This window comes from Podarcis filfolensis, assembly GCF_964270895.1.
Source record: "Podarcis filfolensis genome assembly, chromosome: 4".
Lineage (NCBI taxonomy): Eukaryota > Metazoa > Chordata > Lepidosauria > Squamata > Lacertidae > Podarcis > Podarcis filfolensis.
This window is the reverse complement of record NC_139607.1, coordinates 84,558,583-84,573,549: the sequence shown is the minus strand read 5'-3', so window position 1 is coordinate 84,573,549 and position 14,967 is coordinate 84,558,583. Positions and strand designations below refer to the sequence as shown.

Below are 14,967 nucleotides of genomic sequence, written 5' to 3'. Positions count from 1 at the left end.
GAAGATCTATAGCATGCAGTGCCCCCCCCCCCCAGTCCAGGAAGGCAAGCACCAATCTCAAGCTGGAAAAGGAGGACCTTACAATGTACCTTACAAATTCCTGCATTTTAGAACTAAATCATAGTTTCCACCAGCAATTCTATGGAAACACTCTCTCTGACAATGCTACAAATGTTTTGCCTTTGCACCTTGCCTCCAGCACCCTAGTGCAGTACAGCTATGTCATGAAGAGAATGGAGAAGATTCCTGTCACAACACCATGTGTGTTCTGTATGTGCTTAAGCCGTAGCTAAATCTATATACTAGCAGGAGAGGACAGGCTAGTTTATTATGTCCAGAACCAGGACTAGGATATGTATTAATTCCAAAAGCTGCTGCCTCACTTGAGGTCAGGGACGCGGGTGGCTCTGTGGGTTAAACCAGAGAGCCTAGGACTTGCCAATCAGAAGGTCGGCGGTTCAAATCCCCGCGACGGGGTGAGCTCCCGTTGCTCGGTCCCAGCTCCTGCCCACCTAGCAGTTTGAAAGCACGTCAAAGTGGAAGTAGATAAATAGGTACCGCTCTGGCGGGAAGGTAAACGGCATTTCCGTGCGCTGCTCTGGTTCGCCAGAAGCGGCTTAGTCATGCTGGCCACATGACCCGGAAGCTGTACGCCGGCTCCCTTGGCCAGTAAAGTGAGATGAGCGCCGCAACCCAAGAGTCGGTCACGACTGGACCTAATGGTCAGGGGTCCCTTTACCTTTACCTTTACACTTGAGGTCAGTTCTAATCCCTCATTTTCCTTTAGTTCTAGTAACACTGGAGTTCTTTTCTGTAACAATATCCCGCAGCACTATGCATGTGAATACTTAAATCGCATGTGTGGACCAATGTGATGTGCCGTTCCCATCTGATTGGTTGCCCTCTTGGCCAGGCACTATCTGTGTGGATTTTCTGACATTTACAAAAGCACTGTGGAATAATTCAACTGGAAATTTCAACACCTTTGCTGTAGCTTTTTTATATAATCTCTCGGCCATTTCAATGCAATCGAAAATGGGAAGTTCACAATGAATTCTGCATTGAATTTAACTGTCTAATAAGTATATATTTTAAAAAGAAAAATTCCGGCATTAAACTAAAATATAGTGATGTTAAAAAGTTTGTGTATTTAAATATCAATCTCCCAGCCAAGCTAACAGATTTTATTAAACACCAAATTAGGAGTGATTACTTCAGACTTCATGTGATTGTCAAACATTGCAGTCTCTTATAATTTTATTGAATATAACTGCTTGCCCATAACTTTCTTGAGGAACTGAATTAAATGTTTTTGAAGGCGCTGCTAAAATGAATTTATTAAAAACAAATTACAAAATGATTCCCATGACCACTTAGATACTGAACAATTTACAAAATGCTGTTTTTCTAATGGGGAATTGCAATTATGGCCATGCTATAAAAGGAACTGTTGTTAAATCATTGAAAGGAGCATGCAGAGATGCCCAGTGTACAACTAATGAATACAGAAAAGGGGAACAAAATCAAATCACTCTTAATTGTAAGGGATGAACATTCATAATCTGTGTTGTGACACATTTAAAGGTCACCTGATTAAATGGCTGTGTCTGAGAGAAAGACCACAGCAACATATTTTGACCCTGACAGAAAAGCAAATTACAATTTATTTAGTGATATTATTGTTTCAGTGGCTTTTTCAACAATGACTCAGTGCTATAAAACTAGCAACATTTTTTGAAAAATGGATATATTTTTAATATGAAGCTAGCTAGCTCCCCACACTTGGTCACATGAATCAGGCAGCTCCTACAAAGGATGGAGGTGACCAGAGCCAACTAGTGAGCCATTGAGAAGGATATCCTGATGGCACTAGCCTAAGATGTTCCAGCTGTGATTAGATGAGAAGAGGAGACACTTCAATGCAAGGGGCTGCATGCCATGGGCAGCACATCTACCTGCATCAGGGAATTCTGTGCTTCTTTGCTGATCAGAACATGCATTGCTCAGCATAGAAACCACAGTGAGACTTGAGGGCTGTTTTTTATGAAAGAGTGCAAAGCGTAAAGGAAGAAGAAATCCATATGAGAGTATAAAGAGGAGCCCCAGTCTTGGTCCTCTTCCTTTAAGTGCATGTGATATATGACTATAGCATGGAGGGCTCTGTTCAGCGAAACAGTGGGATGCATGAGCATCTCATCCATATTGTCCTGGAAGAAAAAGGAACAAAAAAAAAATGAGGTCAGAGGACACTGACGTGTTCTCTGTCAGTTGTTCGCTGAACTTCTAAACCCATCCAATATATTTTGGATAAGGATAGATTTCAGAAAATGAATTAGTTGCATTTTGGTTGGTTGTGAGATTTCTTTTTATGACTGAGAATTTCATGGTCTCTTTATTCTGATGCACGGCATATGTGGATTTCACTTTATGATAAATATTGCACTTCAAAATCCAAAAATTATAACTAATGGGCCTCTTATTGTCCAGCGCATTGTGCTGAGCTGAAGGAAAATGTCTGTTACAGGATATGTGAGTGTGATAATGATACGTATTTATGAAAGCTATGTGGCACTTCAGCTATTTTATTTCATAATATATTGTGACCATTGTTGCCATAATTCACCAACTTTCACTTCACATGCAAAATTTATGTGGGGTACTATGTTTCTATAATGTTTAGTGACGCATATGTATTATGATTAGCTGTGTATAAAATTCAGTGTAATTTGTGAATTAATTTATGTATGGTAACTATAAGGCTTACTCAGAATCATAGTAGATATTGTTATATACAGTGGCGTATTCATTTGAGAAGAGATTAATGTTCTTTGTGACATATTGTGTACTAAGAAGGGATACATACAGGGAAAACAGACAAGCCTAGGCAGCCAATTTGAATTTGTGGGCCAGTTCACAGCTTGTATCCCATAAGTCCCATTCATCAAACAAGACTGTTCTTCTTTTCATAAAACTATTTTTTTGTTTCAACGTGGAAACAATCATTTCCAGATAATACTAGAAGATTTTTATACTTCATTTTACCTTATAGATATGACATACTGAGTCCACTCTATCATTCCATAAGTCCTACAGTCTGTCTTCTCTGAAGAAGATCAGGAACAAATAAGCCATTTTAGAGCTAAAAAGCTTAACTTCATTAAAAGTAATAATCCAGGATAGCTATTAGAAGGATGCAGGCTCAATGTTCCTGTGTTTCTCTCCACAAGAAGACGAATGACATCAAACATTATTAGTTCAGGGTTCTCCCACTCATAAATCTGCCCCTAGGACATTAGTAACACCCCTTTAGTAGAAACCCAAACCGGAATTAAGATTGCCGGAAGAAATATCAACAACCTTAGAACCTTAGATGACACAACCTTGATGGCAGAAAGTGAGGAGGAATTAAAGAACCTTTTATTGAGGGTGAAAGAGGAGAGCGCAAAATATGGTCTGAAGCTCAACATCAAAAAAACGAAGATCATGGCCACTGGTCCCATCACCTCCTGGCAAATAGAAGGGGAAGAAATGGAGGCAGTGAGAGATTTTACTTTCTTGGGCTCCATGATCACTGCAGATGGTGACAGCAGTCACGAAATTAAAAGACGCCTGCTTCTTGGGAGAAAAGCAATGACAAACCTAGACAGCATCTTAAAAAGTAGAGACATCACCTTGCCAACAAAGGTCCGTATAGTTAAAGCTATGGTTTTCCCAGTAGTGATGTATGGAAGTGAGAGCTGGACCATAAAGAAGGCTGATCGCCGAAGAATTGATGCTTTTGAATTATGGTGCTGGAGGAGACTCTTGAGAGTCCCATGGACTGCAAGAAGATCAAACCTCTCCATTCTTAAGGAAATCAGCCCTGAGTGCTCACTGGAAGGACAGATCGTGAAGCTGAGGCTCCAATACTTTGGCCACCTCATGAGAAGAGAAGACTCCCTGGAAAAGACCCTGATGTTGGGAAAGATGGAGGGCACAAGGAGAAGGGGACGACAGAGGATGAGATGGTTGGATGGTGTTCTTGAAGCTACCAGCATGAGTTTGATCAAACTGCGGGAGGCAGTGGAGGACAGAAGTGCCTGGCGAGCTCTGGTCCATGGGGTCACGAAGAGTCGGACACGACTAAACGACTAAACAACAACAACAGTAGAAATGAGACTTCACAATTTCCTTTTGTTTAGACAACTGTCACATATCAGGACCTTTTAGTTTCCCAGACCACTCTGTTACATTGTAAGCTCCTCTCTCAAACACCAAATTTTCACTTGAGGATTCACCAACATACCAGGATAAGCAGATTCTTTCTGAGAACAGAAAATGGAAGATTCTTTTCCTAGCAGATGCAGTCCACAGTTCTCACAATCACTTTAATTTTGTGTGATTTATATATTCATTTTAAGCTGCCTTGAATTTGATTTTATCATAGAAAGATTAAATATAAATGTCAAAATAAATAAATTGAACGATCCAATTTAGGGGATTAATAGCATTTTATATGGAGACTATGTTTGCTTGAATGGAAAACACAATCCAAGTTAAGTCTCTTTTCTTTTGCAGTCTGATGTAAAAGGGGTGACTTCCCATAGCATTCACTTACCTCCTGACATTTTCCAGCATGGGAAATTATTTTTATTTTTTTGTTTTTATTTTTAGAATAACAAGTCACCCCCATTCTCACTGAAGATGAATTTTTTGCTCCCTGAGCTGGAAGCTGCCATATGAGTTAAAAAAACCCTAGTCATGTTGTGCATCAACTTCATCTTTCTTGCCCCTCAATCACACTAAAATCAAGTTCAAAGTGCATTTATCATTTGCATCCAAAACTACAGTCCTGGGCTTGGTTATATGCATTGATGTCAGTGGGACCTATAAGCATATAACGTATAGAGGATTGGTGGGCGAATGTGTTCAAGATTCAAGACCATTTACAACAGTAAACTAGGTATTTTCCCCCAATTAATGTGCAATATTGTTACCTTTGTAGAATTGGGTGAGTAAAGCAGAAAAGCAGATCTTGCTCTCAGATACCCTCGACCTCTCAGAACTCTTCCACCCTGACACATTTCTCAATGCCTTACGACAAGAGACTGCAAGGTAAGTGAATTGGTTGCCATTTTATGAATCTCTTAACACCTTTGCTTTCCTTTTATTGCCTCCTGTTTGCCTTTCTTTCCAGGAAAATACTAAACGGTAGCAATCAAAAACATTCTCTTCTGTATGGAGCCCAGTTGGTCCCCTTTCTCTCTCTCCTGCCCTCTTGTTATGACCTTTTTCTATTTAGAGAGACTTGCAGTTAATTGCATTAGAAACCTGTGGTTTTTATCTTCTTTTATGGACTCTCTTTTAGATATATGTTAAAGATATTAAACATTTTGCGTTAAAAATTAATGTGGGCCACCCTGAGTAGTGTTTCTAAAAATGTATAAAACAAAACAAAACAGGATATAAACTTCCTAAATTAAATAAATGGGTGAAAAACCAATATAGCAATCATGCATAACTTGTTAGCCACCAAGCCTCATGACATGAAAGATAAGTTGAGAAACCTTGCTCTCCTGGCATTGTAAAAGCAGGGGAAGGAATGGAGGAGGGATATCAAGCATCCATTGGACCACAATACATTGCTAGAGGTCTGCATTTGGCATCCTTGGCCTGATGTTGTGCAGCCCCGCAGTACAACTTTCTCTCCAATAATAAGGACTTCTTTCTGGCGGCAGCTTCTGTGATATTTTAGGGAGCAACCCAAATTCAAAACCCGCCTGGATGAGCAAATTAGGATCCAGCAAATCTCCAGCTCTATTGGCCAGTTCCCAACACAGCCATAAGTATGCTGGGATAACTTCCTTATCCTGACTCAACCAGATGAACTGAAATAAGTGGATGTTACTCAAGCAGAAGCCCTGAAAAATGAGTGTTCCAACGGCGTAGTGGGGACAGCAAAGCTAGCCAGGCTTACTTGAAAGTAAATTCCATTCATTTCAGTGAAATCTATTCATCTGTAAGTGTAAATAAACTTTTAAGAACTCTTAGTTCTTACGTACTAACTATGTTGCACTCATCCTATAAGAATCTTTAAATAATGCTTAGTTCTTAAGTACTAGCTATATGTGGACACTCATCCGCAGGCAACAAGTGCCCTTAAAAAAAAAGGCACTTTGGGAGAGAATATTTTAAAGAGGAAAAGTACTGGGGAGAGCAAGACTTTGCACAGTGGTTGACCACTGTGAAAAACAGGATGCTGGGCCAAATAGTTGTTTGGTTTGATCTGGTAGAGCAGAGGTTTTCAACCTTTCTGAGTCCACGGTTCCCTTGACCAGTTACATTCTTCCTGCAGCACCCCAGTGGGGCTCAGAAGCCCAGTTATGTCACCCCTTGTCTGCAGAGCTGGCAGCCTCACACCCTATTTCAAACACCCTCCCTTGTGGAGTGTTCTCTCAGCCTCCTCTCCCCTCCCCTCTCCTTAGGAGTCCTCTGGGCAGCTGCAGCTGCCGTCCCGGTCTCTGAGCTGCCCCCCTTACCCCAAAGAGAGGTGCCTCCTCACACTGCCCCACAGGGGCCTGGGAAGTACCCCCTGGCCAGCCCCAGAGGCACCATTCACCTGGGGAGCTTGTAGCCAGGGCTGCTGCAACAAACAGCCGTGCAAGCCTTTGAGAGGCAGAGACATGAGAGGGCATCAGAGGAGGGAGGGAAGGAAAGAGGGACAGAGGCCAGTGCTGCCTCCGACCATCATTCAAGGCACCCTAGGTGCCACGGCATACTGGTTGAAAACCACTGCAGTAGAGCATCACCGGCACGAGAAGAGCTGAAACACAAGAAGCAAAGACAGACTATACTAAAGGAGCCAAAGCTCATATGATATATTGGGATGCAGCCAACAAAAAAAATTGTAGGATTGTTCAGACAGTGCAGCGCTGAGAGCATTCCCTTGCCTATCAAGGCAATGGTTATCAGTAATTAGTTAAAACAGAAACATGTATGTCCTTTTGTGCCTGTGGTTGGAATTCCCTTGCCTGGCAGCAGCAGCTCCATTAGTGTGTAGGCCAGGTTTCCACATTTTCTGCCAGCGGTTTCTGGTTAAGTCCCAGCATTTCTACTCTTCAGAGCCAGAACATGAAGACAGTTCTCGGGGGAATGTTTTGTGGAGACAGAACATGTTTTTGTGCAGAAAATGTTATCTTAAACATACCGGTAGGTATGTAAATTAGGAATTCATAGTCCAGGAAATAAGAGATTTTGCTTCTTCAGAAATTACTATGTAGTTTTTTTAGGCTCTTAAATTCTTATTCAAATTGAAACAATATTGTTTGAAAAAAATACTTCTATCTTATTTTTCATTGCCAGAAATATTTTCTTTTACAGAATGCTGTATTTTCTCTTGCTCCTTTTTTTAATAAAAAAAAATCCAACTCCCTTACTCAGCAGATGAATCTGTTATTTTAAGTTTCTTATGGTCTTGTGAAATACATTATTTAGGTTTTCATCTTATTTCTCTCTTCTAGGGTGATGGGCTGTTCAGTAGACAGCCTAAAATTTACAGCATCTTGGAAAGGTCAGATACGAGCAGCAAAGCTCCAAGTTCAGGTATTCTGCATGTTCATGTTTTTCTCATTCACTGAAGCTTCCATGAAATTCTATGAAAGCCCATTGAAATGTCCTTTCATTTGTTCTATTGAAATTATAGCCTACCCAGTCCCCAAACATGTGGTGGGTTACCTAATTACCCTAGACACTCTCTTATTTTCTATGGGAACCAAAAGCCAATAACATTTTTCACCACTTCTGGAAGACAAACATGCAGGTCTCCAGAAGAAATTATTCTAAAAGCTGAGTATGGGGGTCACAAAAACGTTACTAGAATCCACTGCTGTAGCACACAAACCAAATTCCGTTCCTTTAAGATACTTTCCTCTTAAAGTGGTTCTCTGGTAAATGGTGCTTTCTATAGGCAGCAGTAGCCAGCTTGATGGTGTTGCACCTCTGTATTCCCAACACTGAGTATCACTGCTGCTTAGTAAAAGCGGAGCGATGTGGCACAGGGAGCTCAATGTGGTGTGAATGCAATAGTAGGAACATCTGATTGGTTGCACCACACTGAGCTTCCCACACCGCACCCTTCTTGGTTAGCAGCTGCAGTGCTCAATATTGGGAAGCCAGGTGTGCAATGCTGCCCTGCCTGTGCCACTCCACTGATCACTGCTGGCTGTAACATGTGAGTATTGCAGAAAGGTAAGCTTGTCACTTGTCACTACCTTGCCAACAAAGGTCCGTATAGTTAAAGCTATGGTTTTCCCAGTAGTGATGTATGGAAGTGAGAGCTGGACCATAAAGAAGGCTGATCGCCAAAGAATTGATGCTTTTAAATTGTGGTGTTGGAGGAGACTCTTGAGAGTCCCACGGACTGCAAGAAGATCAAACCTCTCAATTCTTAAGGAAATCAGCCCTGAGTGCTGACTGGAAGGACAGATCGTGAAGCTGAGGCTCCAATACTTTGGCCACCTCATGAGAAGAGAAAACTCCCTGGAAAAGACCCTGATGTTGGGAAAGATGGAGGACACAAGGAGAAGGAGACGACAGAGGACGAGATAGTTGGGCAGTGTTCTCGAAGCTACCAGCATGAGTTTGACCAAACTGCTGGAGGCAGTGGAAGACAGGAGTGCCTGGCGTGCTCTGGTCCATGGGGTCACAAAGACACGGCTAAACGACTAAACAAAGCTTGTCACTTCAGCAACTGTTAGTCCTGGCGCCAATAGAAGCCTAGCAGAAGTCATCACCTTGAGGCAGAAATAGCACTTCAAGGACTGGCAGACTCCTCAGGGAGGGGTTGTGGGCAACAGCATGACATGCATAACAAGAGCATGTTTAGATTAAAAATGAACTGATTAAGAAAAAGACCAGTTGACAGGAGCAAAGGCATTTGTTGTGGCTTAATGAAGGCTAGGACTTGCAGATCATAAATCTGGGAGTGGACTGTCAACAATTACAGATGCATTTTTCAGACATTCAGACTTCTGATACGGTTTTCAGTTGTATCTGTAAAGGTCACCTAACAATTTTGGGATCCTTTCTGAAAGACAATTTGAAGTGCAGGTGCTCTTTAGTCAGGTACCTGAACCAAGTTTACAGCTTGGTGCAGAGGGATTTCCAATCCTGAAATGGATAATTAATTCACCAGATAACCTCAAGGCATGATTAGGGTAACAATTCCTTCCTATTAAGGCTATGAGGAATTCTTGATTCAGAGTCAGTTTGTACATTATTATATCTTTTTAATGACATTTAGAATTACTTGGACAGAGACTCTACCCTGACACATCACATGCCTCTTGTGATCATTTTAAATCACTGGGAAATGAAAAATAAAGAGGTGTTCCCAATGACATTTTAGCAGTAGCATGAATTCAGTTAAAACAGAATATAAAGACGTTAGAGAAAATATATCCCAAGTTATGTCTTCAAGTTTTGCAAACATCACATGTGCTGCTTATACACACAAATATTAAAACCATACAGACACTTGGCTCTGTATAAACTAAAGAGAAGCATGGCTGTGCCTTCCTGGTGGCTTTCCAGTTGAGTTGTGATCGCATTAATGATCATTCCGTTCCTACAGTGGAGAACTTGAACCCTGAAAATCAGAGATTCTTTGCAATCTGCCAGCTTACACATTTGTTTGAAATAAAGTGAAGCTTGATATGTGTGGGCAAATTTATCTAATAATGATAATGAAGGCTGCATTGCTACTTAAGGCACAACAGTATTTTATTTTTCTATTAGTGCTGCAAATCATTCCTTCCTTTGAATCGTAGGAGGAAAGAAAAGGGGTGAGCTCTTTCTTTCTCCCTCATTTCTGTCCTCTGTCCACCTGCCTGTGCATACAATCAGTCAAGGGAGACAGCAGGAAGAAATAGCCTCTTCCCTGCCATTCCATGTTCCCAACTCCCAGCAGTCAAGGCGAAACTGCTGCATTATTTGTCCTGGATGGCACCAGTCCTCATACAAGGACTAGTGGCACAAAATTTGCCTGGGGATCCAACAAGGACCCCCCCACAAAGCAATGAGGTTTTGCAGTGAGATAAGTCAGGGGAATATAGCAATGGCCAATAAATGTCTATATTACCTTGCCTGCACAGGGAATTAGAAGAACAACCTGGTACCTCAGGTTAAGAACTTAATTTGTTCTGGAGGTCCGTTCTTAACCTGAAACTGTTCTTAACCTGAGGTACCACTTTAGCTAATGGGGACTCCCACTGCTGCTGTGCCGCTGGAGCATGATTTCTGTTCTCATCCTGAAGCAAAATTCTTAACCCGAGGTACTATTTCTGGGTTAGCGGAGTCTGTAACCTGAAGCGTCTGTAACCCGAGGTACCACTGTATTACATTTAAATGTATTTATTTACTCAAAATGGTTGACAGAGTAAAAAATAGTTCTTATGGATGGAAGCACAAATACTGAAAATAGAATGATTAGTGGTTAAAATTATGCAGACTTATCTGCCCAAAACAATTCCCAACAGAGATAGGAAAAGACATGCCGTATAAGGGATTATGAGGTGGATGTTTAAACCCAACATAAGCAAAAAGATACTAAATAAACCAAGAGGAGGAAAAGTTCACATGCAAATAGCTGGTTTTCAGCTCTCCCAGGAGCTGTAGGTGCGTAAGACTCATGAAATATGAAAGACAGAAAGAAGTGAGAGGATTGGGACACAGTGGCTCCCTGTCTCATAAATGAATATTAAGAAGAATGAATACTAAGAAGCAGTTTCTTGAGATTTCACTGTTACCGATGGAGCCTTGTTGTGGCTGGGTTTGGAGGTTTACTGCTGATTTGGGTGGGAAGGGGTTTCTTTTCAGAACAGAGAGTTAACTAACTCCCCCTGTATTCTGGAGGATAGCTCAGCCACTAAAGCATGAGACTCTTAATCGCAAGGTTGTGGGTTCGAGCCCCACATTGGGTGAAAGATCCCTGCATTGTAGGGGGTAGGATTGGATGACCTTTGTGGTCCCTTCCAACTCTACAGTTCTGTGTCTTCAGTTATCTCCACCACAACCTTCCATATTGTGGGCCTTGACTGGCCTTATCCAATGGGGATACAGGAGTGAGAGATAAAGGGAGTGATGCTAGCTAAAGCTCAGGTAGGGGAGAGAAGGCTTTCCCCCCAGTAGGTCATGGGGTCAAAATATATTGAAAAGGAGAGGCATGGGATTGCCTTCTGGATAGGTTCAAAAAAGCTGTACAACTTGGGGGTGCAAGAGAGAGAATTGATTTATCAGCTGACATTTAACCTAAATTTCCAAGGTCATCTTAATTCATGTCTGGGATAAGCGCAGGTGACACTGAAGAACAAAAAGTGCAGTTAATGATCTGCCGTGAGTAACAGCAATTACGTTTCCCACCAAAGTCACAAAAGGTTGACTTCACCAGTCAAGATTATGCTTTAAGACTATGTACGCTACAGGGATTGACCTTGGATTTCTAAGGCAATACAAGCAAGGTTGCTTATTTTAATTAGAGCAGCATGTTTGCTGGAGATAGCTCATTATTCGCACAGGATAATTAATAGCTGAATTTGAGGTGTTTACCTGCATTTGACATGACACAGAGTCCATAGGATTAATTAGGCAAGCATTAAGGTGGTTCATTTGTCACAGGGAAAATCTCATGTTCAGCAATCACTCTGGGGAGCATCCTTAGACCAAACAACTGGGGATCTACTTGAATATGACATAGTAGGTTTGAGGGTCCTCTTGTTAAATGTGCCCCCTTTCAGTGTGAAGCTAAATGATACACAGTTTTGGGGGCATGTGCAGCACTTCCATTGAACTGAGCTCTGCAACAGTGGCAAGTGGCAACAATTTTTTATTATATACATTGCTTTTGAGAATCATATTGAAATGGATTCAAAAAAATATGGAGCTGGGAATGCCAATGACAAAAAAATATAATTTACTTTATTATTAATTTCAGCAAAAATTAGCTTCCCCTAAATGTAGGAATAAGAAACTTCCTTCAGAAATTGTATGTGCTGCTTCAGGAATTAATTGCTAAAATGAAGCTTTCAAAACACATCACCCCTAGAATTCTAGAGTGCCAGATTTGTTAGCACAATAGAAAAAAACAAAGTGAGCAGCAGACCTTGTACAGTCCCCCCCATACATTTAAGATTTCTTTTATTCATTCCCCTTGTGCATTATTTCTACACATAGTAGAGTGGCAAACATTTCAATGACTTGCAGAAAACATGCAGTAACTGAATTCGTTCTTTGAAAGTGAATGTCAAACCTCTCAATGGAAAGCCATGCCTATTTGAGCATTTGTTTTCTCCTCTTTATGTGACATGGTTAATGTTTATTTGGCTCTTGCTGTTCTATTTCCATTACTCTAGTGCCCTGACACTTGCCACTGACACAGGTACTGACATAGACTGATATTTTTTCTCTAGCGATAATAAATAATTTGTATCCAAAACATAGGAAGTGCCCTTTATTCTAGAACATACTTTGTAATCACACTTCCTGCTCTGTTCTGTACTATTTTCAGCTGATTTTTGTTATTTACCCGAACCATTCAGAGAACTGCTTTAGCCTATGCTAAGATATAACATGATCTCTACTCACATTTTCAATCCCTAACACACATTTGAATATTTTATGTGTTTCCATGACAGATCAGTGGCCTTCAACTGGAAGGCTGTAGTTTTGATGGAAATCGACTTTCAGAAAACCAGCATGATTCTCCCAGTGTGTCATCTGTGCTCCCTTGTTACATGGCCTGGATTCCACAGGTAATTCATTATTAAGGGTCCTAAACTTTAAGTTCTGTAATTGGTTTCCTTTGCTGTAATAGGTTTTCAGTATGACGTCTGACCTGCTTTAAAAAAAAGAGGTCAGATTCCTTGCAGTTTAATAAGCTCCATTCTTCATATCTTCAAAAGTGGATTTTCTTTTTATCTAAAGCTATACTTCTCGGGAAGAGGAAATAGGTTTTCATAGAACACATGGTGCTCATTCGCCCTTTGTTGTTGCAGTGTGGACCTGTAAATAGAGAGTTCTATTCCTGGTACAGGTTAATATAATTTTCATTTCCTCAAATATTAGCTGGGAACATTTAACCAGACTAACCACAGAAGCCATATTGCATAACCAGAGCCAGTTTTCATGACTATTTTTTTAACTCACTGATTTTACCTTAAATTAGTTCTTTTCAGTGGCTATTTACCTATTGAGCTAGTCTCAAGGCTTCATATGTGCCTGGATCACATTCAACTCACTTTGATTCAGTAAAATTTCCCAATTATTTTTGTAGCTTTATACAAACTTTTGTTTGAACAATTTCATGCAAAGAATCTGCAAAGTTGATTCCAACACGCAAATAATTATTGAGAGAAGATAGGGCTGCCATACATCCGGAATTTCCCAGACTTAGCCGGAATATGGCAGTCAGAATCAGTGTCTGGGCAACCCATGTCAGAAGTGTAGATTTTGGCAACTTTTCTTAAAAATAACTCAACAGCTTTGGCAAATAATAATAATAAAAAGCTCAACAACGTTCCCCCAAAAAGGTTGAAATATGGCAACCCTAGGAATAGTCCCTCAGAATAGAATGAATGACTAATTTTCCTATCATGTAATAAGCCAGATATATTAAGGCTTTTCTAAACCATGATGGTCACAGTTGCATTAGTTTTACATAGTGAAACAATTCAGTCATACAGGTATCTCACTATGTACTGATGCAGAAACAATTGTGCGGAGAAGAGCAGGCTGAAACCAAACAATAGGAGTCAGCCTTTGGAATAAGCAAGGAGCAACTGGAAGTATACACAGCGGTCTGTCAAGGTGCAGGTCATACTTGGCCAGTGTTTTTATCCTGTGGGGATGCAGGGGTACACATACCCCTAAACATTTTGTGAGTCTAAGTTTGGCCTCATTGAGGGGCAGGATTTCAATATGAGTAGAAAAATGAGAGTACCCCTAAACTTTTCTTTAGAAAAAAAGCACTGTACTTGGCTAATCAATAGTTGTTGAATATCACAGAGCTCTTAGATGAATATAGTATAGCACTCCAGACTTTTTCATATGACTGGTTGATAAATCCTTAGGGAAGAAAACTGTCCTGAAGAATAACTTTTGTTCATTGTCTGCCATTTATCACACTCTCCCAATTAACCTCAGATGAATAATTATTGCCAGATTGTCTGCAGTTTATTTCCCCATAAAACTGAAATCTGAACCAAATTAGGTGTGATATGCAGTCATATGACTCTTTCCCTCTAGTGTTTTCTTAATTAAAAACAGCATTGAATATTGCAGTAAGGAAGAGGGGAGGGGAGTATTTTACTCTTTCCCCTCTGGCTGTTCATTTGCTCAAGACCTCACTTTTGCTTTTTCACCCCAACCTGTTTGCTTATTCTCAGGGGAAAAGGACCTTGTATATTTTCTGCAGGGGGGGGGAGCATGTTTGGGGTGCTTTTGAGTTGACAAAGTGCTGGAAGGAAATAGACTGTGCAGCCCTTCCATACACTTACCTCCTTCTGCTCTCAAACTGCTATCCCTTTTTGTTTAAGTTGAGGGAAAGGAGACACATAGCTGCATTTATTTGACCCTCAGATTTTTGTGCTGCTGTGTGTATTTCCTGTGTTTATAGTCTGAATATAACACTTTGATAAGAATCTTTATATGATTTTTTTTTAACGAAGTCATGATTTTCAGGTATCTTATTTTCCATTAACAATGTTGGCACACGTGTAAAAGCAATGCAAGAGTGGTTCACAGGCAGTTTTGAGTCATGTGTATAAACTTCCTATGATCCCATAAGATTTCACCTAGTGCAATTCTGAGAGATCAGCTGCGGAAACCTCAGCAAGGGCAGATCAAACGAACATTTGATACAAAGACATGGACAACGGCATTCACTACTGGATCTCAGTAAAGTGTATTGTTGTTAGAGATGTGCTTCATATGAAC

At 40.7% G+C, this 14,967-nt stretch overlaps 1 protein-coding gene across 1 annotated transcript in view; it reads left to right on the top strand.

Annotated features, from left to right (window-relative positions):
• Positions 1-14,967, top strand: part of DYNC2H1 (dynein cytoplasmic 2 heavy chain 1) — a 144,528-nt gene that overhangs the window by 125,687 nt on the left and 3,874 nt on the right. Inside the window, exons 86-88 of the mRNA XM_083608904.1 lie at positions 4,985-5,094; positions 7,500-7,581; positions 12,669-12,785. Coding sequence (XP_083465030.1) covers positions 4,985-5,094; positions 7,500-7,581; positions 12,669-12,785 — 309 coding nt within the window. The remainder of the gene's footprint in view (positions 1-4,984; positions 5,095-7,499; positions 7,582-12,668; positions 12,786-14,967) is intronic.